This window comes from Anoplopoma fimbria, chromosome 9, assembly GCF_027596085.1.
Source record: "Anoplopoma fimbria isolate UVic2021 breed Golden Eagle Sablefish chromosome 9, Afim_UVic_2022, whole genome shotgun sequence".
NCBI lineage: Eukaryota > Metazoa > Chordata > Actinopteri > Perciformes > Anoplopomatidae > Anoplopoma > Anoplopoma fimbria.
The window spans coordinates 27,045,519-27,072,464 of NC_072457.1; the positions used below are offsets into that span (position 1 = coordinate 27,045,519).

At 40.7% G+C, this 26,946-nt stretch overlaps 3 protein-coding genes across 4 annotated transcripts; all 3 read right to left on the minus strand.

The window, feature by feature from the left end:
* Window positions 1-1,678: 1,678 nt before the first annotated feature.
* On the minus strand, window positions 1,679-10,245 carry pcyt2 (phosphate cytidylyltransferase 2, ethanolamine). The gene is made up of 12 exons (XM_054605242.1): window positions 9,911-10,245; window positions 7,445-7,533; window positions 6,338-6,499; window positions 6,024-6,175; window positions 5,599-5,640; window positions 5,306-5,444; window positions 5,082-5,164; window positions 4,838-4,915; window positions 4,233-4,298; window positions 3,337-3,402; window positions 2,924-3,012; window positions 1,679-2,776 (listed from the first exon to the last, which is right to left on the minus strand). Exons 1-12 carry the CDS (start codon window positions 10,033-10,035, stop codon window positions 2,659-2,661), a joined length of 1,209 nt encoding a protein of 402 aa, XP_054461217.1. The 5' UTR covers window positions 10,036-10,245; the 3' UTR covers window positions 1,679-2,658.
* A 1,109-nt stretch (window positions 10,246-11,354) lies between these two features.
* Window positions 11,355-16,077, minus strand: sirt7 (sirtuin 7). The gene is made up of 10 exons (XM_054605241.1): window positions 15,906-16,077; window positions 15,670-15,807; window positions 14,868-14,972; window positions 14,726-14,796; window positions 14,554-14,626; window positions 14,365-14,463; window positions 13,744-13,980; window positions 13,440-13,520; window positions 13,226-13,332; window positions 11,355-12,888 (listed from the first exon to the last, which is right to left on the minus strand). The coding sequence occupies exons 1-10, from the start codon at window positions 16,017-16,019 to the stop codon at window positions 12,675-12,677; spliced, it is 1,239 nt and encodes a 412-aa protein (XP_054461216.1). The 5' UTR covers window positions 16,020-16,077; the 3' UTR covers window positions 11,355-12,674.
* A 154-nt stretch (window positions 16,078-16,231) lies between these two features.
* Window positions 16,232-26,684, minus strand: si:ch73-100l22.3 (uncharacterized). Of its 2 annotated transcripts, XM_054605226.1 has the most exons (10): window positions 26,199-26,684; window positions 25,484-25,609; window positions 22,587-25,092; window positions 22,075-22,205; window positions 19,374-19,475; window positions 18,815-18,931; window positions 18,602-18,703; window positions 18,318-18,434; window positions 17,778-17,851; window positions 16,232-17,286 (listed from the first exon to the last, which is right to left on the minus strand). In XM_054605226.1, exons 1-10 carry the CDS (start codon window positions 26,349-26,351, stop codon window positions 17,127-17,129), a joined length of 3,588 nt encoding a protein of 1,195 aa, XP_054461201.1. In that variant the 5' UTR covers window positions 26,352-26,684; the 3' UTR covers window positions 16,232-17,126. The 2 variants fall into 2 exon arrangements, with proteins under 2 accessions (XP_054461201.1, XP_054461203.1); XM_054605228.1 differs by lacking the exon at window positions 19,374-19,475.
* Window positions 26,685-26,946: the final 262 nt, after the last annotated feature.

Sequence of the window (26,946 nt, forward strand, 5' to 3'; positions counted from 1 at the left end):
ATAACATAATATAATATAATATAACATAATATAATATAATATAATATAATATAATATAATATAATATAATATAAACATAACATAACATAACATAATATAATATAATATAATATAATATAATATAACATAATATAATATAATATAACATAATATAATATAATATAACATAACATAATATAATATAATATAACATAATATAATATAACATAATATAACATAACATAATATAATATAATATAACATAATATAATATAATATAACATAACATAATATAATATAACATAACATAATATAACATAACATAATATAATATAATATAACATAATATAATATAATATAATATAACATAATATAACATAATATAATATAACATAAATATAATATAACATATAATATAATATAATATAATATAATATAATATAATGCATTATTATAGGTTAAAGCCCCTGCAGCCACACACAGGTGTTTTCAATTATTATGGCTGATAAGACCTGCTCAAGATCCTGTTGTGTTCAGTTATGATGGATTTACAGTGTGTGACGTCACCAACGTCCACACACTGATAAGTGATAAAGTTTTAACTTGCAACAAAACAAATAGAAAGACATATGGCAAGCAAGTCAGTTAAGTCCGTGCACACACACGCACTCACTCCTGTAGAGGTTTTATCAGATAAAGTGGGTTGAAATAATACCTGTGGTGGAAATGAGTTGTGAGCTATTCAACCAAAGAGTGTGTCTTTTTTCTGGGAAACTAGAAAAAACTACACACTCTTTGAAAAAATTCAAACCAAATAAAGAATTTTCTGTAATGATAGTTTCTTTCTCATCCCTTTAATTGTCTGTTGATCCTTTATTTTTTGGTTTTAGATAATCCTCACCAAAATATTTTAATTTCTTTCTCACAGTCATTTCTCTCTTAAGTCTTACAGATGAATGTCAAAACCCTCATTTGTTGGCCCAATATAAATAGATTAATAATGCACAAAAATAAACACATTCAGCTTTTCCCACTTGCTGTCGTGGTTGACCAATGGGTTTCCTCTGAGCTCTTGGGAGACCCCTAAGTAAAATAAATGTTAATCTTCACCATTACATTAAGTAAAAAGCAGAGCAGTGTAAAATACATTAAAACATCTTGGACCAAATGAATGTGGAGAGTGAGATCTTGATGTTTCAGTATCTGTATAGTTATGTCCCTCAGCTGAGTGAATGGATCCTTCCTGCAGAAGCTCCTCCGGCCCGCTCAGACTGGAGGATTAAAGGCTCTTTGTGTTTGTAATGAGGTGACAGTTTGCAGTTTTTGTTCAAATCTGAGAGCGTTGTGAGCGAGGCGGGACCGGCCGGAGTTAGCAGTTTCTGACTGGCGGTGGCCTCATTTCACAAACTCAGTGAACTGTGAATATGTGCTGATCCAACAAAGATCTCATCAGGCTGCCCACATGATGCTGTAAAACAGACATCAGATGACACTCTGCCATAAAAACTATAAATTAATTAAAAAGGGAGATTGCACGATGCAATATAGTTATTAAAAGGTTGTGAAAATTCTCATCTACTATATAGTAATTTTATCTATTCATTCCATAGACAAACTTTAAAAACACACAGTCTTGCACCATTTATAACTCACCTCAGAGTAATTTACCACATATAACAACAAGAAAAACAATCAAATGTTTGCTGAAGCAGTTTGACCGTGATACTGGGTCCCAGTTTATTACGTTGTTGGATTCTTTTGTGAAGGAGGAGAAAAGAGGACATGCTAGTTTTTGAAAACACACATAGTAGTAGACTTTGGAGAGATTTAACCGACAGCTGTAGAGACACAGACTTTAGACTTTTGATACCATTCACAGCCCTTAAATTAGTTATAGCTTTAGGAATGAGGCACGAAAATACTGTAATTTACAGCGCAAACACTCATTCACTAACCTCACTCAACTCACTCTCCCACACCGAACTCTCTGTGCAAAATAAGGTCATTAAAATCCACATTTAAAATTCAAAGACTGCTCCACAGATCATTTCATAAACTCATAATAATGTTTGTCCAGGATGGAGAAAAACATAGTAACTTTTAAAATTAAATTAAATCTATGTTTTTACAGTGTATTAAAAAATAGACCACATTCAATGTTACTGATGACACTTCTTAAAGACTAATATGGTTTAAAATCTAAAAACACAACTGACAATGTCATTAACATTAACACAATGTCATTAACACAAGTTATGGCTTATTACAAAATTAAAATACCACTTCGACACCTAAACAGGAACAGATAGTGTGTGATTTCCTTGACAAAAACACTACATGACAGAAGACATCATTAAAAAGTTCTCTGTGGAGGACAAGAGGTTTAAAAGGGATTTTGGAAGTTAAAACATAGTTTGAGTTTGGGTTCTTTGTGTTCTTACACGGCAAATCAAATAGCATTAGGCTGGAGTAGTCTGTATAGATAAAGGCTGAGATAAGCTAAACCAGCACAGTGCATCAAATATTAAAAGGATTCTGCGTCCAGAGGACTAGTGGAGACCGACTGCCCCCCCCAGCCAGGTCCAACATGGCCGTCTGCCTGGGTCAGTTCAGTCCACCCCTTAAAGCTGAGTGTACCACGAAAAGTAAATCAGACACAGAACCAGGTCCGAGGTCTCACTAGTGAGCAACCTGAGCTGCAACCTCACTCTGCTCCTCCTGCTCTTTCCTCTTCATCGCCTCGATCACTGCCATCTCCTTGGCCTCCTTCTTCTGATTCCTGGCTTCAAACTGCAGCCTGGGAACATGCAAGGTTACATGATTAAACTTGAGATAAAAACATAAACATTTTAAGAGTCAAAATGATCTATAAAGTGAGAAAACTTAAATGCAGATGAAGGTGATAAGTAAGTGCCATTCAAGTTAAGAATGGGGTGTCGATGACCTGTTTTCAATGATCCTCTGGACAATGTCATCAGTCGTGAGATTGTTCCCACTATCGATGGTCTTGAATATCCCCCTCTTCTTAGGCTCCTGAGGGAAGAACACAAATAGTTATCAAACCAACACAAAGGCCAAAGTTCACTGTTAATGATGGGTTGTATCAGGGACCAGGTTTTCCAGTTTTAATGATCGCTAGCTTCCTGTCAAGTTCGAATGATTCTGCCACAAAAAATGTAATGCGAACGTAATTTGACCCCAAATTACTTTGTGTTTTATTTGTCTAATTCGTCTGTATACTCCTCCAATTATTGCCATAATATAGGCCAACGGCATATTTTAACTCTAAAATATAAATGCAGAACAACCAAAGTGGTCTCTGCATTTTGTTTAAAGACAAGAGGCCCCAGTACTCACAGCGTAGGGGTCTGACGTATCTTTGTCTGGGATCACCTCCGTCTTGCCATGACATACCAGGTCAACCTGTAGAGTTACACAAACACAGCTGGTTAAACCATCCATCATGTGCAGAAAGAGGTAACAGAGCCTGTCACTGGAGAGCCCCCATGCTGGCTGGATGCTGCTCTGGCTGTCTCACACTTAACATGCAGTTCCTTATCACATTGCACATAAACTGGTAAACTTTTTTATTTATAGTCACACATTACTCATCTAGAACAGTCTAGACCACAAGGAGGATTTTAGGTAGCAACAGGGTGCAAGTAGTGTGTCACTGATAAAAAAATTGCAAATTAGGCAATCATAGAGCAGCACCTTTTCATTAATTTATCTCAGGCTTTTCTAACTGTGGATCACAACATTTAAAGAAAATGACATCGCCCTCAGCTGAGTTATAGGAACCTTCCTGAAGAATATGGTGATATTACTTGTTAACTAACTTAAATGTATCTGACGGAAGTTGATGTTTTATCTTCTGGTATTGCATATGTCCACAAGAGGGCGCCACATGGTTCAATAAGGGCTTTAGTAATTTACAATGTACATAAATTATCTCAGGGAGATTCTTTTAAATGGAGAAACCATAAAGTGATTTATAGTTCTGTCCAATACTGTCCAAGGCTTTTAGTCATATTTGATATGTATTTAATCTAATTCTATCTGAAATTAGTTTTAAAGTCCAGTCAGTTATAAAACTTAAGCGATTTAAGACTGCTAAACGTTCACCAAGTGTGGTGACTTCACTCTCAGTTTTCAAACTGAAAGGAACATTCTGGTGAAATAACGCTGAAAGTAAATTAAAAAAAAAATAACAAAAGGCATGATCAGAGGTAAAGTAATATAAGGCCACTCACCTTGAAATGATCCAGCAGGTCTTTGCCCACTGCATAGGGAGCACCAATCACCACCTCCGACACATACTATAGAGAGACAGGCCAGAGGATAGCAAGGTAAGAGACAGACCCACATTCATTTTTTAATGAGTAAACCTTTCATGACAGTGTCCCACGTTAGTTAGTGCAGTAAGTTTAAATGTAAAAGTAAAGCTGACAAGCACCTTTTGGATACAACACAGCTCAAGGGTGAAGGTGTTTTTAAAGTTCACTGCTTCAATTCTGGCAAATTGAGTACCTCGTCATCAGGCATTGAGTAAAACTGATGGCAGAGCAGAGCATTTAGCAGTTTTAGGATAGTGTAACATGTCTTGTCTTGTTTTATGTTCTCGGTAGTTGGTCTAACTTCAAAACAAACATACATAGTGCAGATTCTTTGTTCTAGACTGAAAGCTGACCAGCAGGAATGAAGGGAAGAGAGCCAAGTTCAGCCTGCAGCAATGTGAGTATAAAGGCTAGAAAAACATCCCAATGTATTAAACATTTAGAGGTGTGTGTGTGTGCGCGTGTTTGTGTGTGTATGTGTGCATGTGTGTGTATGTGTGCATGTGTGTGTGAGAACTCACCCGACAGGCCAGGACACTCAGCGTCCTCTCATGGATGTTCATGATGGGATAATTCTTCCCCTTGTACCGATTCACTTCCTGTAGAGAATGAAGTGGTCTTTTACTACTTTACAATTTCATCTTTTAGATATTTAGCCATCTCACTTGACTCAAAAGGACAGGTATCGACACAGCAGGGAGGGGTTCATTTATTGAATGCTCAATGAGATGTGTGTATGTGAGGGAATGTTTCTATTAATGGCACCTGATCAAAGTGCAGACCCACGATGACGTAGGGCCTCTCTGCCTGCTTATAGACCATCTCTAAGAAGTCAACATGGCCAATGTCTGCAGGGAATTTGTGGTCAAGGCATCAACAACAACAACAACAACAACAACAACAACAACAACAACAACAACAACAACAACTTGTACCACAGATTACACAATCATAACTCAATTCTGGTTATTTCTGCACAATGAGGATACGGAAGAGGTCAAAAGCCCCGGCCACATAGATGATGGTGTCTCCAGGCTGAGGCTCCTTTCCTGAGGCAAACTGGATAATCTTCTGGGATGTCTGGAGGAACTGTGACACTCCTGTCCATGGACTGTGGCCTTTAGGACCCTGAACACAACAAGAGACTAGTGTTTCACTGGGAACATTTAGTAAATGCTAGGTGGTGTCTCACCTTGGGCAAGATGTTCCACAGATGTCCTTTATAATCAGGATATATTTACATGATGAGGTTTGACTTCAAATAAAAGACCACGCCACTCACTTTTCCAAAGTTGTCTGTATGCTGCTGGTAATCTGGGTTATCCTGCAGAAATCATTAGAAAGAAAAAGATTAGATGAACACCAAAACAAACAAAAAACATTGGCTTACACACTAAATAATGAGCGCACCAACAAACAGTCACTGAAGGGGGATTTATAGTTGTGCATTAAGGGGTTACAGTGTAGTTACAGAGTTTACACAGCTACCGTAGTTGACATGCACCCCCTTTATAAATGTGACCACACGTCAGTATTGGCACTAGAAGTACACAAATAGGCTGTCTGTATAAAAAACTAAATTCATAAATGTAAACAGAATTACTGTGGGGAATATAAGAAAAGAAAAGTACGGACTGAGGAGTGAAATCCAAAACTGAACAGTAACTAAAAACCTTTGGCATTGAGTGCAAATGCAGCTAAACTCACCATGTTGCTGTGATGGGCTTTGGTCATGAGAAGCATTCGTCCCACCAGGTCAGTGGTGGAGACACCCTGTGTGCGTTTACATTCCCGGTAGCGGCCTTCACGCTTCACCTCCTCATACGTGTCCTTACCATCCACCGTCAGTGTGATGTCATCTGGTGAAACATAAACCATGACATTAGTCCATCATCACATCCGGAGGTTTTGCTCAAATCGTGTGCATCACTGAGTCTGACGCGTCCACAGAAATGATACATGACCCTCCGTGTGTTAAGGACAGGAAACATGATTCAACGAGCCGCCCTCAACTGGCTCACCTCCGTGCACACAGAAGTCACAGTTGTACTTGTCCAGAGTCTCCAGGGTGGTGACGTAAGGGGCTCCTTCTACCATCTCATCCACCCACTTGATGGCCCGTACCATCTTGTAGCGTTCTGCCTGAGTGAAGACAGGAGGACCCTTGTGCTTGGAAATCTCAGCTTTGAGAGATGATGAAAGGTGATTTATCATTAATTATTAGCACATCAATCTACATCTGTATTGATCCTGAATTCCTGCTTTGCTCCAATGCAGAAGCTGTTTTCTCTCCATATCTGTTATTTTTTGCCACTTCTTCAACTTGGCTAAAACTACAACACATTTAAGAAAGTTTCCTTTAACAACTTAATCAGTGGGATGATAAACGAGCAGCAAATATTTACATTAACTAGGTTTTGCAGCTTGGTGAGCTGCTGACACAATTGTGCCCTGGACTGCACAAAGCACAGACTATAATACACTTTAACAGAAGATTTCCTTACTCAAACCAAGGATATTTTCACTGGTCAAAATTACTACAAAAAGGGTGGACAGGCTGAGTGCAGATGGTGACAAACAAACCTCCAGGTTCATTGGGAAATGTATAAAGAGATACTAAATGCAAATGCACATCCTCCCTCATGTATTAAAGACTCATAGACAGTGCCCAATAACATATTAATTCTCTTCTTTCTTTTACATGATCTAGTTATTCTTGTCATCTCATATTTATCTGATGTGTAAATCTTGATTTAAAAACAGTTCATTAAAAAACACGTGTAGCTGTATAATAGAAACTGTATTATAATGTCTACATTATAAAGGTGACCTTAGAGATGTATACATTTTACATCGGACTGCTGTTCAGCCTCCTAAAAGTAACCCCAATGTCTCACACTGCCTGAGAAACTTGCAAGTAATAATGGAAAATAATATCATGACTCTAACCCAGGTGAGCTCAGTCTGCAGTGACCGAGGAGAACTGTCTTTACGGCTTTTTACCGCAAAGTTGTGTTGATTTTGATTAGAAACAAACAATAACTGGACTTGATTGTAGAGCACCAGACAGTTGATCACAAATAGCGTTTACAGAAATATCCATATCAGAAAGCGTGTGTCAGTCTTACCATCTGTATGCACTCCGACTATGAGGTAATCTCCCATGGCTTTGGCCTGCCGCAGCTGGTTGGAGTGACCATAGTGAACCATGTCATAACTGTGAAGATTGAAAGAAGCGATGAAGACGTTGTTAGCATAGAAAACAATACAAACTGTAAGTGCTCAAACAAATGACTACAGAGGACAAAACAGATAAACACACACAACAATAAGGGGCGTGGCGTTAACAATTAGCACCCTCCAGCTATAGCTTTTTCACAGCTTCATTTTCTTTCAAATCTGTTTCAAAGCCACCTCTGCAGGATGGTTTTCACTGGACAACCCCTCTTGGTTTGTTGATTCTGACATTATTTGATCTATTTTTATTGTGACCTCACAAATGAGAGCAGAGTGTGTGTGTGACCTTTGCCTTTAAACATCAACATTGTGAGCAAAAATAAAAAAAGGTTACTGGGAGAAAGGTAATGATCAGCGACACCGTGTACAAAGGGCCAATATTTATTTGTTTTCTGCCATTAAGCAACTTCTGCAGTTAATGTTTTGCACTGGCTTGCCATTTAAAAAAAAAAGGAAGATATGGGAGTTCTCCTCCTCAGTTCCAGCTACGTTTTTTTCAGGTTTTGATGAAAATGTGTTTTTGGTTCAGCACCCTGTAGCTACACATTCCTACACTTTCAAAACATTCCCAGCCGAGGACGCTCCAGTACAACCACAGACTGAGCAACCTTAACAAGAGCAGCAGGTGGTTACGAGTCCAGGGTATATATAAAAGACCGTTTCAAATAATGTATTAGAAAGGATGGGCTCATATTACACATTTACATTTGTGCTAGTTTAACATATCTTAAATAAAAATGAACTATAATGACTGAAGTTAGTTGGGCCTTTCTGTTAAAACTTCTGTAGGTCATTTCCAACAGATTGTACCACTTTAATAAAAGACCTCGTCTGTGACCGTCCTTCCAGTGGGCAGCCCTCTCCTCTATAATGACATTACCACAACCTGCTAGTCTGAATTCCCTTAATACCCTCACCTGATCAGGATCAGTTAGACCGTGTGCTCCCAGTTGTAAATATATCTTCTTAAGAGTGTTATAAGCAGATCAGTGTCTGATATAGCATCTACAGTCTTGTTGCTCATGGCTCAGTTAACATCTGCAAGTGTTTTTTATCAATAGATATTTTGAAGAGGCACTAACTATGTGCCAAGAATCACCACACTTCACCTGAGCCCAATAACTAATACAGACGGCTGGGTATTTATTTGAGTTTTTAGACACTGCTGCAAAATTAGGAGTCACATAATATATGTATCATATCCCCCCCCCCCCCCCCCCCATTTGCTCCTCTCTCTTCCTTGTCTTATAATATTACATCAGTTGTTCGTAGATACTTGCTCTCAATGTTCCCCCTTCAAACCCCCCTAGAACAGGGAACCCCTGCTCACTTCCCCAGCACGCTACTTTTGCATAATGCCGTACAACATGTTCACTATGCTAGTTATTTATAACCACACATGAGCTGGGCCATGCCAAACACTCATTATCAGCAATCCGAAACGTCCATGTACAGCATGTGAGTCCAGTAGAGAATTTATGCATTGCAAATTTGGAGTCTGTTGTTTTCCAGCAGCAGCTAAATCAGGTGAGGCGTGATGGGCAGAGCTTCAATAACAATAAAGAATGGTGGTTGTCTGACTCATGAGTCGGCTCCGAGTGTCACAACCAACCCTAAGATCTGTGTGTCAGATAGACAGTAAATAAATGCCCTGTGATTACCCAACCCATCAGGCGTCGAACCATTAACCCTGCAGACACTTTAAGTTAGACATCTTTGGCGGTGTTGACAGCAGTGGGAATAAATAATCTACAGACAGCAGACAATATTTGGACGTTTCAACCAATGTCACAATAGATACTTTCTTCTGAGTCAGATGTAGGAATTGTGGTTGTGTTTACAACTAGCCTTTTGAAAGACATGTCCTTTCTAACCTTTAAATAGTTTCAGATGCGTCAGTGCATAGTTACACACACACACACACACACACACACACACACACACACACACACACACACACACACACACACACACACATCACACACACACACACACATCATCCATAACCTCAGTCTCACTGTGAGGACCTTGACTGACCCCACCATGCCACACTGTGACAGTACATCCCTGCAGACCAGTGACGTGGTGGTCGTCCACAGACTGAAACATGAGAACCATGAGAACCATGAGAACCATGAGTAAACATGAGAACCATGAGAACCATGAGTAAACATGAGAACCATGAGTAAACATGAGAACCAGGTAAACGATGAGATGAGTAAACCTGCTCTTGTCCCCAGCTAGCATTAGCACTAGCATGCTAACCCACAGCCGGTGGGGTTGGACCGTCTCCGCAGCCTGTGCAGAAAGGAGAACCAGTCAGCCAGCCAGTCAGCCAGTCAGTCAGTGGGACTCACCAGCCGTCGCACCACAGGCGGACGACGCGCTTCCTCTTCTCCGGGCTGCAGAGCGACCCGCCCGGCTCGCTGCGCCCCGAGTCGTCCCGCTGCTCGTCGGCTGCGTGGTGCCCGTTCTTGATCATCTCGACGGGATCGGGTAACTCTGTGGTGTTGAGGCAGAGCGGAGGTCTGCAGGGGATCTCGGACCGGCGTGACTGCAAGGCTTCTTCTAGAGGACGTCTGTCTGTCTGTCCGTCTGTCTGTCCGTCCGTCTGCGCCTCAGGTTTCCCCCAAAAACCCAACACACAGCGACACCGCCCGGACAACGCCTCCCCCGCTACGTCACATGGGACGTTGACGTGAGGATTGCATAATCACGTGATCCGAGACGACAGCCTGAGGAGTGGAGTAGTGACGTAAGATACGTCATTACGTTCTAGAGGGAGAATGGTTTTTTTTTAAAAATGTTATTAGCGTTACTCAGTGTATTTCCGTACTATAATAATAATAATAATAATAATAATAATAATAATAATAATTAAATAATAATTATAATAATAATAATAATAATAATTATAATTATAATTATAATAATAATAATAATAATAATAATTATAATAATAATTATAATAATAATAACAATAATAATTATAATAATAATAATTATAATAATAATAATAATAATTATAATTATAATAAATAATAATAATAATAATGCTGTCAGGTTGCACAACCAGCTCTGCTCCCAGTAGACCACATGACACAACACACTGTGTAATACAATAGGTATAATAGTTTCTGTCTGTATATATAATATTTCAGTTATGTGGATTCTCTACTGTTCTTTACTGTTTTTTTATTGCTCATTTGCTTATTTATAATACTTATTTTGATCTTGTGTTTTTTATTTTACTATGTCTCTTGTTTGCACTATCCTCTATGCTGCTGTAATCCTGTAAATTTCCCCGCTGCATGACTAATAAAGGATTATCTTATCTTATTAATAATAATAATAATAATAATAATAATAATGCTGTCAGGTTGCACAACCAGCTCTGCTCCCAGTAGACCACATGACACTAACACACTAATACACTGTGCAATACAATAGGTATAATAGTTATTGCTCATTTTTGCTTATTTATAATACTTATTTTGATCTTGTGTTTTTTATTTTACTATGTCTCTTGTTTGCACTATCCTCTATGCTGCTGTAATCCTGTAAATCTCCCTGCTGCATGACTAATAAAGGATTATCTTATCTTATCTTAATAATAATAATAATAATAATAATAATAATGCTGTCAGGTTGCACAACCAGCTCTGCTCCCAGTAGACCACATGACACTAACACACTAATACACTGTGTAATACAATAGGTATAATTCTGTCTGTATATATAATATTTCAGTTAATGTGGATTCTTTACTGTTCTTTACTGTTTTTTTATTGCTCATTTGCTTATCCAATAATATATGAGAAAAACTTTGTCTCACAAGTACAGCATCTTTTTTCTTTTCACATCCAGTGTAACCACTAGTTTGTTTAAGGAATGTTGAACACTAGCTCTTGGTTGCAAGACTGGCCTTTAATAACTTCTGAAACTACATGGTACAGGATGAGATTATTAATCACACTGGATATCCCTGAGACAGATTAATAGACACACATTTGTTGATGTTTCCAATCATAGAAACTAATTTAACATTACACAAAGCAACTACTAATTAAAATTTTAATGAAAATCAAATAAAATCTGCTTTGCTTCTCATACTTTTGTCGACAGAGATATGACAGAAGCAGAGTCTCTGCATCATCTGAATAAAAGTTAAGATAAAAAAATGTAAACAAAAGGCAAATTCATCAACTCTGGTAAACCAAGGTACAAGAACAGCTGTACTACTTAGCCTGCAAACCTGAGGATGCATAACAGCAGATATGAAGGTTGACTGAGTTAAGTAAATAATTTAAGTAAACCAAAATACCTTTAAAATAAACAACACAAATAAGCCATGTTAAAAAAAGGTACATTCAACAAGGCGAGTTGTAAACGTGTGAAAAAGACTACAAAAATATATTTCACTATAAGTAATACACGTAGAAAAGGTTTGACATCTCTTTAAATCTCTTATCAGTAAAGCTGTGGAAGCACCAAAATCTAAAATTGACAGTAAACGTAACCAAGTCGCTTGAGTTCCACTGAACGGTAAACCTTGCTATGAGCACATATACAGTAACGTTTACTATAAATACCAGTATAGTAATGTCCATTTATATCTAGCTTATGCTCAAACCAGCTGAATGTTGGACTTATTAAAACTTAATGCTGTTGTTAATACAAGTTTTTTAAACATACAGAGGGTCTGAGAAAAGGGGACGACACTGCAGAGGTGGTTTCAAAACCTTCTTTTGACTTTTCAGATGAAGTGTCATGGCCACTTTTTGAGTTGACAGCTTGTGAGAATATTTTCATGCTTTTGTCACTCATTACTGGGATAATACTTAGTGCTACTAACACAGCATAACCAGAGACACTTTTAGCTCAAGCTGTTATGAAACACTTATGTCGATGGTGCAAAGTGCCATTTCCAAAATGACAAATACTCAGACTTATGATTCCCTTCACTCACTCGCTGCATGTGACTAAACGTTTCCCATGCAGCCGAAATACATAACAGCACCCTAAAGTCCATCTTGTCCTCATTATGGGACCGAAATTTGAATCCCTTATCGGGATTTGACATACTTGAACCCATCAAGTGCGTCTGTAAAGTTCCCTTGATTATGCAGCTTTCTTCTTCTTCTTCTTCTTCCTTCCTTTGCCGTAGCCTCGTCCAAACCAGCCGCCCTGCACCGCTGTGGATTCTTCTGCCTGCTCTGCAGATCCAGGTAAGCAGACCTCCTGCCCATCAAAGGGAGCGATGACCTCACGAGTGTGGCTGTTGACCTCATCTTGCAGCAGAGATGTGGCTAGACTGAAGATGGGGTCCTCTGACCTGATGAGACGGAAAGAAGGAAACTGAGCTTGGAGTCAAAGCGTTGGACTTATCTTTCTATTTTCTGAGAGAGAGATTTTATAGTAGAGGTATTCCAAAATCCAAGAATTGTGGAAAGCATGAATGATAAATTCAAATAGTGCCTGACCCTTTTTCCTTTTACTAGTACCTCTGAAAGAAGACTTGCATGTTTGTATCCTTTGCTATGAGAACAGCCTGTTTGAATGCTAATTTTGGTGTAAATGTATAATTAATCAATAATACACCAAATTTGTAACAATAATACACAAATTTCGTGTAGACTGGGTGTAATTACTTCATTATAAAGGGTCCTTACCGGTCATATACAGGAATCTGCATGTTCAGCTCCTCCATAAGAAGTCTCATGATATCATCACACTTGCCATTAATTTTTAGCACAGCCAGATCATCTTTTGGTGTCCACTAGAACAAAAACACAACCACATAATCAGCCACTGAGCCGGAGCTTAATGAGCACATATTCAAATCACTTGCGTTTTATTCACCTAATGTGTCAAAACTGAGTGTACCTGGAGGTTGACAATGTAGAGTTTGGGCCTTTTGCTCGCTGGTCTGTTCATGCACCAAAGACAGGCGTATTTCTTCAAAACCTGGAGGAGCGAGAAACAGAGCACAAGAGAGTGAAGATGCAACAAACTAATAAGAAATCAAATATAAATCATAAGAAATATAGCAATTTACACTTCAATTAATTAATTTAAATTATATTCTTATTAACCTGATGAAAACAAGACTCTGACATTGCACTGTAACAAACTTTTCCGATTATCTAAAGCAAATGCATACAGACACACTGTGGTTTATAAAACCTACCTTAAGACTGGAGCCTAAGCAGAGGATAACATCCGCCATCTCTGCAGCTTCTCCAGCTCCCTTCCAGTTGAGAGGTTGCTCCAGGGTCCCACGTTCCCCGAAGTGCACTATGGTGTCCCTGAGTTCACCACTACACTGGCTGCACCTGCGGCCTGTCCCGTGGCGGTGCAGCGAGGTCCGCTCCGTCACGTCAAATAAACGGACAGACTCCCTGACCGGGGAACAGGATGTACACACCTAGAGACGGGACAGAAAAAACAGCATGTCAGGGTAACTTAGTTTCTTTGGAGAACAGTTTGTCAGGACGGTGTAAAATCCAGAATTTCAGGAATGACGTTTCATAGATAATTTCCATGTAACAGCATTTGCAGTTTTTTCCCCTGATCATTTTGACAGCTAGTTTGCCCACAACAAACTAAGGATCCCAAATGGATCAAGCTTTATATAACCGACACTGATCCAACAAAAGAAAAAGGATGGTTCTTTTTTCAGTTTTGAATACTAATGAGATGATGCTTTAGGAGACGGCACTGCAAATATGTTGAAAAATATCTGGACTTTCCAGGGAGGTGGGTTTCATGATATCAGAGTGCTAAACAGCTGTGGATGTGCGTGTCTCACCTCAATAAACATGTTTCCATGGAGCTCGGACAGGGCATTTCTGGGTAGACCGCTACGCAAGTGAAGTCCATCACAGTTTTGAGAAACAACATGCTTTACCTTTAAAGACACACAAAAAGTATAGTATACTTACATTTGTGAATACCAATGGAACATCTACCATTATAAATGTATCTAGTTCTCACATACCAGCTTTTCCTTATGAAGCATCCTAATGCACATGTGCGTGAGGGTCGGCTCAGCTTTACTCAGGTCAGACGAACTGTTTGTATAGAGAGACAAACAAAGATAATAGCAGTTGGAGTTCACTTCAACAGAAAATGCAGCCCAAAACCAAAAGCGCAGAGTCGACATATCTCACCTGACGCTCTGGCCCTTCTGTAGCTGTGTCCACACCCCATTGGGGCCCCTGTAGTCTGGGATGGAAGCGGCCTGAAAGCAAAGACATCATCAGTCCTGTGAAAGTTTAAAAATAAAATCTGAAGCTGCAGAGCTTGGCGTACCGTACTTATGCCGGCTCCGGTGTATACCACCAGGTGTTTAGCTTGTTCGACTGCCTCAGCCAGCTGCTTGACTTTATTCTTCAGCTCATCGGCAACATCGTACAGCTGTAGATAATACAGAGAAAAACAGATGTTTTAAGGTTAAAACCATACACGTATAACATGTGATTTGTGCCGTTCTCTCATTCACTGCCTTTTCTCACACGCAAATACAAAAAGTGATGAAACTGCTCCAGAGTCCCAGAGCCTTATACGCCCAAAACCTGAAATGAAAAGGGCCTTAAAAAGGTGGGTCCTGCATTATCATTTAACCTTGAGGCCATGTTCTGTGGAGGGGGAAGTGTCATAAATTAAGTTTGACTTCCAGTTTAATACACAGTACTTAGATTTCTACAAACTAAGTAATACACAGACAACCTGGTGGTGGGTCGGGCAGATCAATTGGGGCCCAAAGCTACAGTACCAGTCAAAAGTGTGGACACACCTTCTCATCAATGGTTATTCTTTATTTGTATTTTTTTCTCTACATTGTAGATTAATATTGAAGACATCCAAACTATGAAGGAACACATATGGAATTATGTGGTAAACAAACAAATGCTCAACAAACCAGAATATGTTTTATATTTTACATTCTTCACAGTAGTTGAATGAGAAGGTGTGTCCACACTTTTGACTGGTTCTGTACTTCTACCCCCTTTTCTCTCATTCAACCAAGAAGCTGCGTCTTGGTTCTTTCACCATCAGGGTATAAACTCTTACAGGAGATCTCCCACCTAGCCACTGGACGGGACAGTCTCACCTCCTCCTGCTTCCTCTTGAGGACACTCCTGCGGGCTTGTCTCTTGCAGAGCTCCTCCACAGTGTCTCTGTGCAGCAGCAACACGGCGGCCTCCTCCTCAGACCGCTCACACTCCGGCTTCTTCAGGACCCGTCCCACCTGCAGGGACCAGACAAACACAAGGCTCACTGCATGCACGGAGCAGAGAGCAGCTACTTAGACCAGCTAGCTGCAGAAACAGGCTGTAAACGTCCTACCAGTTTTAGGAGCTTCCTCTCGCTCTCTCGTTGGAGTATTTTGGCCTTTTCCAACGCTTTCCTCTCCGTCCGTGAAGAGACACCGGCGTCTGCCTCCTCCTCCTCCTCCTCCATCCTGTCTTCAGTCAGCTGTGAGATGAGCTATCTATTCAAAACACATCACATAGCGCCAGAGACCAACGACGGCCGGGGCGGATGTTGTCCGTGTGAAGATGAGGGCCTCCGGGCAGCAGCAGCAGCAGCGCCCCCTGCTGCTCGGAGGCTGTACCTGTTTGAAATGAAGTCATGGCTTTCACAAACCTCAGAGCAACTTTTTAAGTGTTAAGAAACATTTATTACCAACAAAATACAAATAAATAACATATAAAAACAGGTCCAAAGTCTGTAAGAATAAAAAAAAAAAATGCTACGTTTTACATGTGTTTACATGTGATACAAAGACACTAGGATAATTATTTAAGGTAGCACACTCGCAGTAACACTAAGATCTGAAGCTGCATATTAACATTTCTGTAAAAATGAGCACACTGTCCTACAAAAAAAATGTAAATGTCATATTTACAGAGTTCATCATGTGCCAATACATCTGGAAATGGTTTGTTTTTGGTGGCAATGAACTAGGCACATCAATTTGAGGCAACACACTAATTCAATGTTGAAGTCCATCCTCAAAGTAGAGATTTAACATTAGACAACTGGAAAAACACTGTCAGCTGAACAAATAACCTGATTAACACCCTTCTAACAGGACATTTGAGGTGTAATTAGTAACTTCAATCATGGCTGTCACCACTTAAAAATGCATGTCTATTAGTTGTGTACAGAAAGCCAAAGGGCAAACAAATAACTTTTTCCCAACTCAACATTTGTCCCACTAACATCTGAACATTATTAAACTGGTGAAAACTACAGGAAGCAGATTTGACCTGTTACTGACAGAGCAGCTGAAGTGATGTTTTATCCCGACCTGAGCATCCATTCAATGTGAAACCACCCTGTTGTAGAAGAATAGAACTGCCATCACTATGTTACACCCTGGTTGTAAAGTGTAAAAAAGGTCAAAGCACACCAGATAAGAAATACAAGATATACATTCGTCAGCAACTGGCTTCACTTTGTGTCAAATTTGATTCGAAAACTCTCAAAAGATGAGTTATAAAATATTTAATTAATCGCAAGAGGCCTTATTAGGAGTCCTCACTGGGGCCAATTAGGGGAGCGTCATCGGGGTCTGGAGGAGTAAGTGCTCTTGGGGACCCTCTGAGGATTTGCTCTGAACTGTCCTCGTTTCGTTTCAGGCGGCTGCTTTGCAGAGAGTCCAGTGTGGTGTCCAGTCCTTGTCACAATTCCCGTGTGCCTTTCTGCTGCCTTTTTCTGGATCCTGCAGGGAAGAGAATTTTAGCCACTGACAAAAATACAGCTTATTAAAAAAGCTTATAGTGCAAGATGCATTTCATTAAAAGATTTGAGCTGAATATAGTGCTTTTGTAAGCTGGCTGCAACATTAATTTAAACCTCTGAAACATGTTTGGTCAATAAAAAAAAATATGTGCAAAATCTACTAACAATTCTTGTTCTGATTTTGAATGTTTTCATAGGTTTGGTTCATACTGTTCTGTCACTGAGGGATCTGGAGAAAATGCTTCTGTAATACAAACTTTTAATCAGGTGCAAGAACTAACTGCATGTCTTTATCAGGGTAAAGGCACCGGTTTGAGCTCTGACTATGCAGAGATTCCTTCATCCTGTATTGTGAGTGTAGAAGTAACCGTGTCCATACGTGTCTTGATACACATATGGACACATACAACACTTCAGCTATGCAGAGATCTAAAGAAACCAGAAATCAGAACTGCTCCAGTGAAAACTCACATCAATCCTCTCTTTCTCTCCAGTGATTTTTGTGTTGCAGTTGACAGAGAGCTCTTTCCTCTGGGATGTCCACTCTAAACAAAAACACACACTAGATTAGTCTCTGCACCACCCACAAGGTTTACTATAATACTCACAACATGTATCAGTAGAAAGGAAGTGTACATTGAAACAGAACATAATCAATATTTCAATCCTCTCTTGACATCAACTCCATAAGTACTGCTCTGGGAAAACTAAAGCATAATATCATAATAGTATTCTACATGTTTTAATCATTAGACCTGGATCAGAGCGGCTGTAATCTAATACTGATATGTCTGTGCAGTGTTTAGTTTTGGCCCAGTGGTGCACAATCACACACCCGGCTGTTGTTTAATGTCAGCCGTGACCTTTCCACGACAACTGACACATAATTCCTCTAGTGTTGTTTTTTTGTTTGATTTGTGATTGCTTCTTTATCGACAGCAAGAAACCAATACTCCTCCAATTTATACGATTTGTTCTTCAGCTCACACACACAGCACGTGAAAAGGTTACCTGTCGTCTGAGCTCTCTCTCCCTGGCCAGCTCTCTGTCCTGGCTGATCAGCTGCATCCTCTCTCCGGCTGACAGGCTGAAGAAGATGTCATAGACCTCATAACGGGCAGCGCGCAGCTGGATGGGGAAACAATTACAGAGCAGACGATGGCTCGAATGAATGAGTGTAATCATAGTATCTGTTGTAGTAAGTGCTAATGGAGGGAATAATTGCTCATTTGGCGGTGAAGCAGAGAAGAGGAGAAAGGTTAACAGATGTTTACGACACATGTTTGCTTTAATACCTGCAGAGTGACTCTCTCCTGCAATAAAAGATCCTGTCTGCTAGAAAGCTCTCCTCTGCCGGGGCTCTGCTGCTGGAGGGCCAGCAGGAACTGATGTGTGTCCTAGATACCCAAAGACACACACACACACACACACAAGCACAGTTTTTATTTGTATACAAACTGTTTTTGATGACTCTATGAGACAGACATGACACTGCCATCTCGACTCACTCTGACGGTGCGCACCAGCTGCGCCACTCTCTCAGTCTTCAGCAGCCTGCGAGCCAGAAAACCTTTCACAGCTGCTGACAGCAGGGGGCGGTGGCGCTCTGAGAGCGGGCTGGAGGGCTGAGGAAGAGGAGGAAGAGCAGAGAACGAGGGATGAGCGGGGTGAATAATGAGGACCAGAGGGGAACTGAGAGGAGAATGCTAATTCCATCAATGACAACCAATTAATTTCACACGCAGATTCTCAAGGTCTTTTAGTTGGCATCTGTTTAGCCCATCAACGCAAGTGGATCATTGTAATTGGGAATAATAAGCAGAATAATAATGTTTCACTTGTTGATTCTAAAGACGTCGCATTAAACGGACATGTTTGTTGAACAATTTAAGTCTAACTGAAGCTGAGCCTCTGTACGTGAAAACATATGAGAGGGCAATAACAGATGAGAGGGGTTACTGATAAGGATTAAGACATCAAGGGGGAAGTATTTGTTTCACCCGAGTGTGTCAGCTGACTGGTGATGAATTTAACAAAAAAAAAAGTCAACAAATGTGATGGTGATACCTGAGAGAGGGTAGGAAAGGTCAACGTGTCCCCAAGATGTGAGCTTGACATGGAGTAAGGGAAGGACACGCTCTGGAGGCGACGGTAACGCACTGCCAATGCCTGAGAGAGAGAGAGAGAGAGACAGGAGAAAGATACATGAGGGTGGAGGGAAGGAACAGGGGGAGACGTGCATGTGTGTGTGTGTGTGTGTGTGTGTGTGTGTGTGTGTGTGTGTGTGTGTGTGTGTGTGTGTGTGTGTGTGTGTGTGTGTGTGTGTGTGTTTAGGCACGCATGCATGCATTTTGAGAGCAGGCAAGGTTGGAAAATATTGAATTGGAAAGGACAGCAAATGAGGCAGGAGGAAGAAATTAATTGGGGGTAGAGAGAAAGAGACAGAAGGGGAGAGATGGGGCACAGAGTGAGGAGGGACGAGATGAGGAGGAGGAGGAGGAGGAGGAGAGGGATGACGGGGATGATGAGACAGGAGAGATGGAGAAAATGAATACAGCCAGAGAGTAAAAACGACGTTAGAGGAGGTATGAGACAAAACAAAGAGGGGGATGTGAGGAGAGGGAGAAAAAGAGGAGAAGGGGAAGGGACCATTAGCGGTGGCACTCAACGGGACGATCTGGCACTTAACCACAGACGCTCATGAATTAAACAAATTATCCTTCTCCTTTCTGTGTCAATTCCCTCGGTCCCCTCCTCCCTCTACCAGAGGGTCCAGCCAGCTCGCTCTCTCGTCACATCACAAATGATGGAAGGACAGAGGGGAGTCGAAAAGAAGTCTTTTTATTAAAGAGTTATGTTAATTATATTGTTGTTAAGGATACATAAATTAAACAGAGACTGTGATTAATAGGGCAAGGACACCGGCCAAGAACAAATACAGACACAAGCCGCAGAAACAAGAACTGGCTGCCAGAGAACAGCAGGCGTCCTTGAAGTCTTGCATGTGCGCACACACACACACACACACTCACACACACACACGCACAAACAGGCGACCATGCCAGCTCGCCTCTTAGGGATGTAATGAAACATTTATGGAAGAATCCCTGTGTGTTTTTTTTACTGGGGAGAGTCTGAAGGTCTCTTGTAATGAGCAGATGTCTGTAGTCTGCCCACGACCCCGGTCCTCTGAAGCAAGCTCTAACAGGTAGGGCGACGTGTGTGTGTGTGTGTGTGTGTGTGTGTGTGTGTGTGTGTGTGTGTGTGTGTGTGTGTGTCTCCGTGTGTCCACATATGGAGCAGTGCCAGAGCCTTTCAAGGCTGCTTCTAGTTTTCAATAAGAGCATTTAGGGTCAATGTTATATCACAGCTAAGTGAATCAGTTAGCCCTATTCTCATAAAAAAAAAAAAAATGGAAACACATTCATTTTTTTATTTCTCATAGGTGACTTTGGGTGGAGTCAAAAACCTTGGTAGGGTGAATTATGGTTGCCTTTACAGGAATGACGTGGTGCTAGATCTGTACAGCAATAGATGATGCAATTTAATGCAAGAAGCGGGCCAATGGGATGGAGGAAGTATCAATAGGACTGTGCTTGAACCATGTTTGGAGTTAGGAGAAATGTCTGGTAGATAGAAACATGTCTTTACAGGTTTCCGTTCTTGTAGTTTCTTCATTGCCGTTTTGACGCTCAAGGAAGGGGAAACATTTGCATTTTTTTTTTAAGGGCACAGCTGGCAAAATTCTATATTTTTCTTACTGTGAAAAATTCCCCTGGGGTTCCCCTGAAGCTGAGGGATTAAGATGGCAATCATGAACCGCGACGACTTCAATTCAACTTCAGCGAGAGGTCTTTGTTGCATCTCTCTCTCATTTCATTCACAGCCGTAAACTAAGTTAAACAGAGAAGCTCCCTACTTTTAGCAAACATTACACAAAAAGAAGTACTTAGTGTATTTGTTGGGGACTATTTTCAGTGTTTCGTCAAATAAAATTTACGACAGTTTAGGATTTTTTAACAAAAAATAAAATGCAATTACCTTTTCCATGGTCATACTGGTCAAAGAATGTCACCAGTAAGCATAATTAGGCGGACAATTACTCATTAAGTATTTATATTTGACCTCTATGTCACATTTTTTCAGTCCTTCCAAGTTTTATATAACAGTAATTCTTAGTACTATAATAAATCAATAAGCCTCCTGACTGCCCAATCAACTGTCGCACAATTACCACTCAAAGCCTATTGGCCGAACCAAATACAAAAAAAATATATATAACTCCTGTTACTGTCTACTGAAAGCAAGAAAAAATATTCAAGACCTTAATGAATGAAATTTGACTACATACCGTCAATGGTCTTGTAATTTAAGACTTTGAGACCTGCAGATTTGGTAAGCTAGTACGTATTTTTGTCAGCATGATGGTGTATGTGGGATTGACTTGATTGAGAGTGACAAGACTGGAGGAATAGCCCAGACCTTTATCAGCTATATATAGACAGGCAAAACTTGTTAGTAGGGTCAGTGGTTTTGGTCCTTTCATGGTATTTGATTAGAATATGAAAGATGTAAAATAGTGCCCGTATTCTCTAAAATATTTTTTTTGAGCCCTCCCATATTTGAAAAAAAATCTGTAAAATACAGACTAATAATATACCATTAACAAAGCAGCCTTGCCGCATATTCGCTTTGTGACAAATAGAAATGGGCGACATGTTTGATGGCAACCAGTTATGTGTCGTACTCTGATGTACTTCTGTCTCACCTGCAGTAGTTCTTCCTGTTGTCTCCTGTGCTCATCTTGCAGGGCTCGGACCTGAGCAGCGTGGGCCTGTTTCAGTTGTTCCTGCTTGTCTTCTTGACTGCCATGGCCTTCGTACCACGGCACTGCAGCAGCTGACGGCAATATATGTGAAATACTTGGTCACATAATATGTCAATAAAATGAATAGAAAAATCTGGACAAATACAGCAGAATGTCTGTATCTTTGACGGCAAGGATTCTGATCCGATTTATTTTCTATTCATTTATTCAGACATTATATATCTATTTCATCTTTTCTATTTTTGTCCAATATAACAGAGCTATACAGTGCACACTTAACCTAAATTAGGCCTACAACAAAGAACATACAAATGAACTTTTAGCTCCAGATATACTAGAATATATATTTTTTAAATCCTCATCAGTCCTGATTCAGTTTTTTTCCATTAACCCCCAATAACAACCCTGTTTTGTAGAAGCAATCCCTCTCCATAGTATTGTCCTGGTCTTACCTCTAGGAGTGCTGGAGTTGGGTCTGACCACAGAGTCTGCTCCTCTGCTGGCATCGGCACTCCTGTCCCGCGTCACCTCCGTCATGTGCATGAGCAGCCTCCGTTTGACCTTGGATGACCCGCCCTGACCCTCACTCCCACTCTCTGGGGTCAGATGTTTCTCCTGAACAAGATGACCTTTTGAGCCCATGTCGGATCCTGACCCTTCGAGGAGCCACAGGCCAGACGGTGCGTCCACGTCATACGACAGGTTGAGAGATGGCGACTGGGTAGAGTTGTGACCTTCTCCAGCTGTCTCACTCCTGCTTTCCACTGGACGGTTACTGGTATCCGAAAGCACCGAGACGTTGTGCGAAGCTGTGGCTGCGGATGGAACATTTCTGAATACATTAGGAATTCGCAGCTGCTGTGTTACAGAGAGGATGTGCTTAGCTGTAGACTTTCTACTGCCGCCATGCTGTCCATTACTCTTTGTAAGTCCTCCTTTACATGTCTCATTCTCCTTTCCTCTCTCTGTAGCTAAGGTTTTGACAAGCCTGAGCTCGCTTACGTTCACTGCCTCGGTTTCTTTTACATCGTCTGTGTCACAACTGCTCAGTTCAGGTCCTGTATCTTCCTGCATTTTCTTGAAATTGTCTAATGATTGTCTTCTCGGCCACTTTCCGTACCTTTGGTCTTCCTCTGCATCATTGCTAACCTCATCATTCCTCAGTTTGTCCTCACAATAGTCACAATCACTTTTAGGAGAGTCCTTGGTGCCTTTAAAACTTAACTCACTTTGAGCGTTGCTCTCAGTTTGGTCGTGATTCTCCAAGTTTTCTGTCAGTGTGGACTCCAGATCTGAGATCAGTACTTTTAGACTGGACAGGTTGGACTCAAGTTGATCTATGTGCTGTGAATTCTTGACTGAAACGCTTGTTACATCACCTCCAACCATGAGATTCACGGTGGAAGAAACTGCGGTGGGACTGTTGTTACATCCAAGGTTTACTTCTCCAACCTTGTGGTCTTCAATCAAACCAGCCCCGATAAAAACTTTCCTCGAGGCCTCAACCCCATCGAGAGATTCTCCATCTTGGATACTTCCTTTGCTCTTGCAGTGCACAGGACTCCTACAGAAACTAGGGGCTGGGATACTGTGATATTTCTGAACAGGCGAGGTCTCTGCTGATGTGGGCTGTAGCAGGAGGAAGGTGCTTATTTGTTTAGGCTCTGTTATGATCTCTTGTGAAATGTTCAGCTTATTATTTTTTAAGATTGTTTCCTCCTCAACAGTAGTCATTTCCTTAGCATGTCCATTTCCTGTTAAATGTGTGCTTTCAGATTTAAAGTTAGCCTTATCCCCGAAAAACTCACTCTCAATGATCCTCTCATTTTTCCATGATTTCTTTGGGGACGTTTCCACAGACATTCTCCTCTCTTTGGTTTTCTTCCCCTCTGTGGGCCCGGTCCTTTTGTAAGGGAGCTCATCATTCTCCTTATCAGAGAGGCTCTGCTCCTCCGCCCTTGTCTGTTCTTGGGTCCTCTCCTGAATTCTAGTGTTTTTGGCTTGGTTCCTAAACATCCGCTGGTGCCGCCGATACTCCTGAGATTTCTTAAGCAAGGCCTGGAGGCTCAGACGATAAGGCTCCTCAAATGGCTTTTCCTCATCTACGTGGTTGTCCGCTGGCTCTGATTCTGTGGAGTCGAGCTGAATATGCAACTCTGTTGTTGGACTGTGATGAGTGCTTAATGTCTGTGATAACTCTAGATTGTCTGTAAGGCCACTGTTTTCTGGTGAAGAGACGGGGCCCTCAATTCTGTCCAAATTGTGATCTTTGTCAATGTCAGGCATTGTGGTAAAGGAAAGGTTGTCATCACCCTCTGTGCTGTCCAGATGGCTGCTTTCAGATTTATCCATCGGTGCAGGGTCACATATGACTGAATCTTCCTGGAGCAAGGTGCAACAAATGTCTTCTACGACTATTGAGTTATTACAAAAGGATGACTCCAGTCCACTCCTTTCCAATTCCTCGCCATCTATGGGTGGGTAGTTAATAATATCTGGCATCTTGGCGATTGTGTTTGAGGTGTTGAGAAGGAAAAAGCCACCTTCCTCTGAGGAGCCAAAGCCATGGCTCTGTCTCTCTGCATCAATCCTCTCAGAGACACTGGTGGTGTTCTCACCGTTCTCGTAGGTCACAAAACCAGAGGATTCTGACTGGTGCATTGGCTGAGATCCCTGCTGGCTGTAATGTTGGTCAATAAGGCAGCCTTCCTGGTAACTTTGCTGAGGTGTCACATTAGAGGCAAAAATGGCACTATATGTAGTTGATGTCAAAGGAGGAAGATAAACACCATCCTTTTCTTTCCTTCCGGATGGTGGGGAGAGCAAAAGACTATCATTTGTTCCTTTGAATAAATTGCTCTGTGACACAACTCCACCGATGGCGTTATGGGAATATGAAGATTTTGTGTCGATCTCAGACTCTTGAAGCAACTCTTCTAGTGTTGTTGTCTTCCTCAGCTGCAAAACACAAGAGGAAACAATTAGGCCTAGTCACTCAATAATTACTATATCTACCTATCGTACAATCATTTTATAATTTATGCTGACCTCGATATCGCCTGTTGTGTTATGCGTGTTTGTTTTAGGATCGTCACCAACGTTTTAGACAACATCATGACAGAGTTTTCTCAAATATCATGAGATCAGAGAAAAGGAGTTTTCTAATCTGATTAAAAACAAGCGGGCTTGACAAAACACTACATGAAAGAAAATAAAGTCTGACAATGACTATTTATTCAAATAAATAGTGTATGTTTGTATAAAACTAAGAAGTCTAAGTTCACTAAGTTCGCAAAACACAAATACAAACACAAGAACAGGATAGCCGAAAAGTCAAGACTTATATTACCTGAACACTGTGCAGGATAGTTTGAACGTAGGCCATTCTTGACTCATCCTTTATCTTTCTGTGGACAGCAGCTCTCTGCGCTGCATCTCTGTGTCGCCGCATCTCCTCTCTCTGCTCCCCTGAGAGCTGTTATCATCAGAAAACAGACATGAAGCGTCATGCATGTTGAATAACAGGTCAAAGGCACTATTGATTATTTTCATTATTGATTATGCTGTTCTGTATTTTAGGAATAACCAATTACTTGTTTGTTTGGTGTAAATGTCTATAAATAGTCAAAACTGTCCATCACATATTCCCAGTTTTATCCAACCCTCACTCAAAAACCCAAATAATGTTATAGTTATATAACTATATATATATATATATATATATATATATATATATATATATATATATACATAGTTATAGTAACTTTACAGTGTTATAGACGATACAATATACGTCTGACAAGCTGGACAAACTTGAAGCAATTTTGCTTGATAACTTCTTTGAATAATTAAAAAAAGATGAAGAATATGAATTATTATTAATTACTTATCAGTTCCTTAAGATGTTTCTTTCATTGACTAATTGTGTCAGCACCAACACACATGACAGCAAAGTCAGAGACTACGAGTCTTATCTAACAAAACACAACACAAAGTTTATTAACCAGGTCCCTGAAATGAATGATGTTCGTTTTAAGGGCGATATGGAGAAACTGAAGTCCCACCAGGGGAGGCAGGATGGCTCGTCCGTAGCAGCGGATGAGAGAAGAGGCCGCAGGAGGTTTGTTGTTGTTGTTGTTGTTGTTGTTGTTGTTGTCCTCCTCTCTTCCCCTCCACGAGGAGAGGCGACGCTGCACAAACGTGTCGTAGTCCTCCATCAGGTCGCATCAGGATACAGCTGGTAGTCGACAGTTTGAGGACTATCTGTCTATAATGTACATGATATGAAGTATAGCTGTGTGCTAACGCTAGCTGCTGAGCTGTAACCCTAGCTAGCTAGCTTGTTAGCTAGCTAGCTAGCTTAGCTGTGGTTGGTATGGTTACTGGCGTTCAATAACAAAAAGCCAGTAGAGTAATATCTAGTTAAGTCTGGCTCGTAAAGGTAAAGTAGAGCAGCAGTGTTACTCCTGATAAATGAAGCCTAGCGAGCTACCGACTAGCCGAGCAGCCCTCCATCAGCACGGCCTGTTGACATGGTTACCCGCCTCTCCTCCCGGGGCAACAAGAGTGACGGTTTGGAACCCGCCGGATCGCTCAGAAAACCCGGAGTGGAGTCACAGCACGGATATGGATTTACACAATTAAACAACGAATATGACAATTAAAACACAACACACAAGTTAAATTCACAAACACATTAACATTAAATTAACCAAACAAATAAAACACCAGTCTATGCTTCAACGATACAGCTGCGAAGCTTGTGTTGGTAATGATTAGATGACCACCTCGCTCCATGTTTTCACAGGATCC

What these genes read in the sequence shown, in the direction of transcription:
- pcyt2 (XM_054605242.1), bottom strand. Translation starts at nt 10,035, where the DNA reads ATGATCAAGAACGGGCACCACGCAGCCGACGAGCAGCGGGACGACTCG. An exon ending in TGACTTCTGTGTGCACGGAG is followed by an intron (nt 6,176 to 6,337) that starts GTGAGCCAGTTG and finishes ATGTTTCACCAG; the next exon opens with ATGACATCACACTGACGGTG. An exon ending in ATACAGACAACTTTGGAAAA is followed by an intron (nt 5,445 to 5,598) that starts GTGAGTGGCGTG and finishes TGTTGTGTTCAG; the next exon opens with GGTCCTAAAGGCCACAGTCC.
- sirt7 (XM_054605241.1), bottom strand. Translation starts at nt 16,019, where the DNA reads ATGGAGGAGGAGGAGGAGGAGGCAGACGCCGGTGTCTCTTCACGGACG. An exon ending in AGAGGAAGCTCCTAAAACTG is followed by an intron (nt 15,808 to 15,905) that starts GTAGGACGTTTA and finishes TGGTCCCTGCAG; the next exon opens with GTGGGACGGGTCCTGAAGAA. An exon ending in TGCTTCATAAGGAAAAGCTG is followed by an intron (nt 14,464 to 14,553) that starts GTATGTGAGAAC and finishes GTGTCTTTAAAG; the next exon opens with GTAAAGCATGTTGTTTCTCA.
- si:ch73-100l22.3 (XM_054605226.1), bottom strand. Translation starts at nt 26,351, where the DNA reads ATGGAGGACTACGACACGTTTGTGCAGCGTCGCCTCTCCTCGTGGAGG. An exon ending in CAACTCCAGCACTCCTAGAG is followed by an intron (nt 22,206 to 22,586) that starts GTAAGACCAGGA and finishes TATTGCCGTCAG; the next exon opens with CTGCTGCAGTGCCGTGGTAC. An exon ending in AGAGAGAGCTCAGACGACAG is followed by an intron (nt 17,852 to 18,317) that starts GTAACCTTTTCA and finishes GTTTTTGTTTAG; the next exon opens with AGTGGACATCCCAGAGGAAA.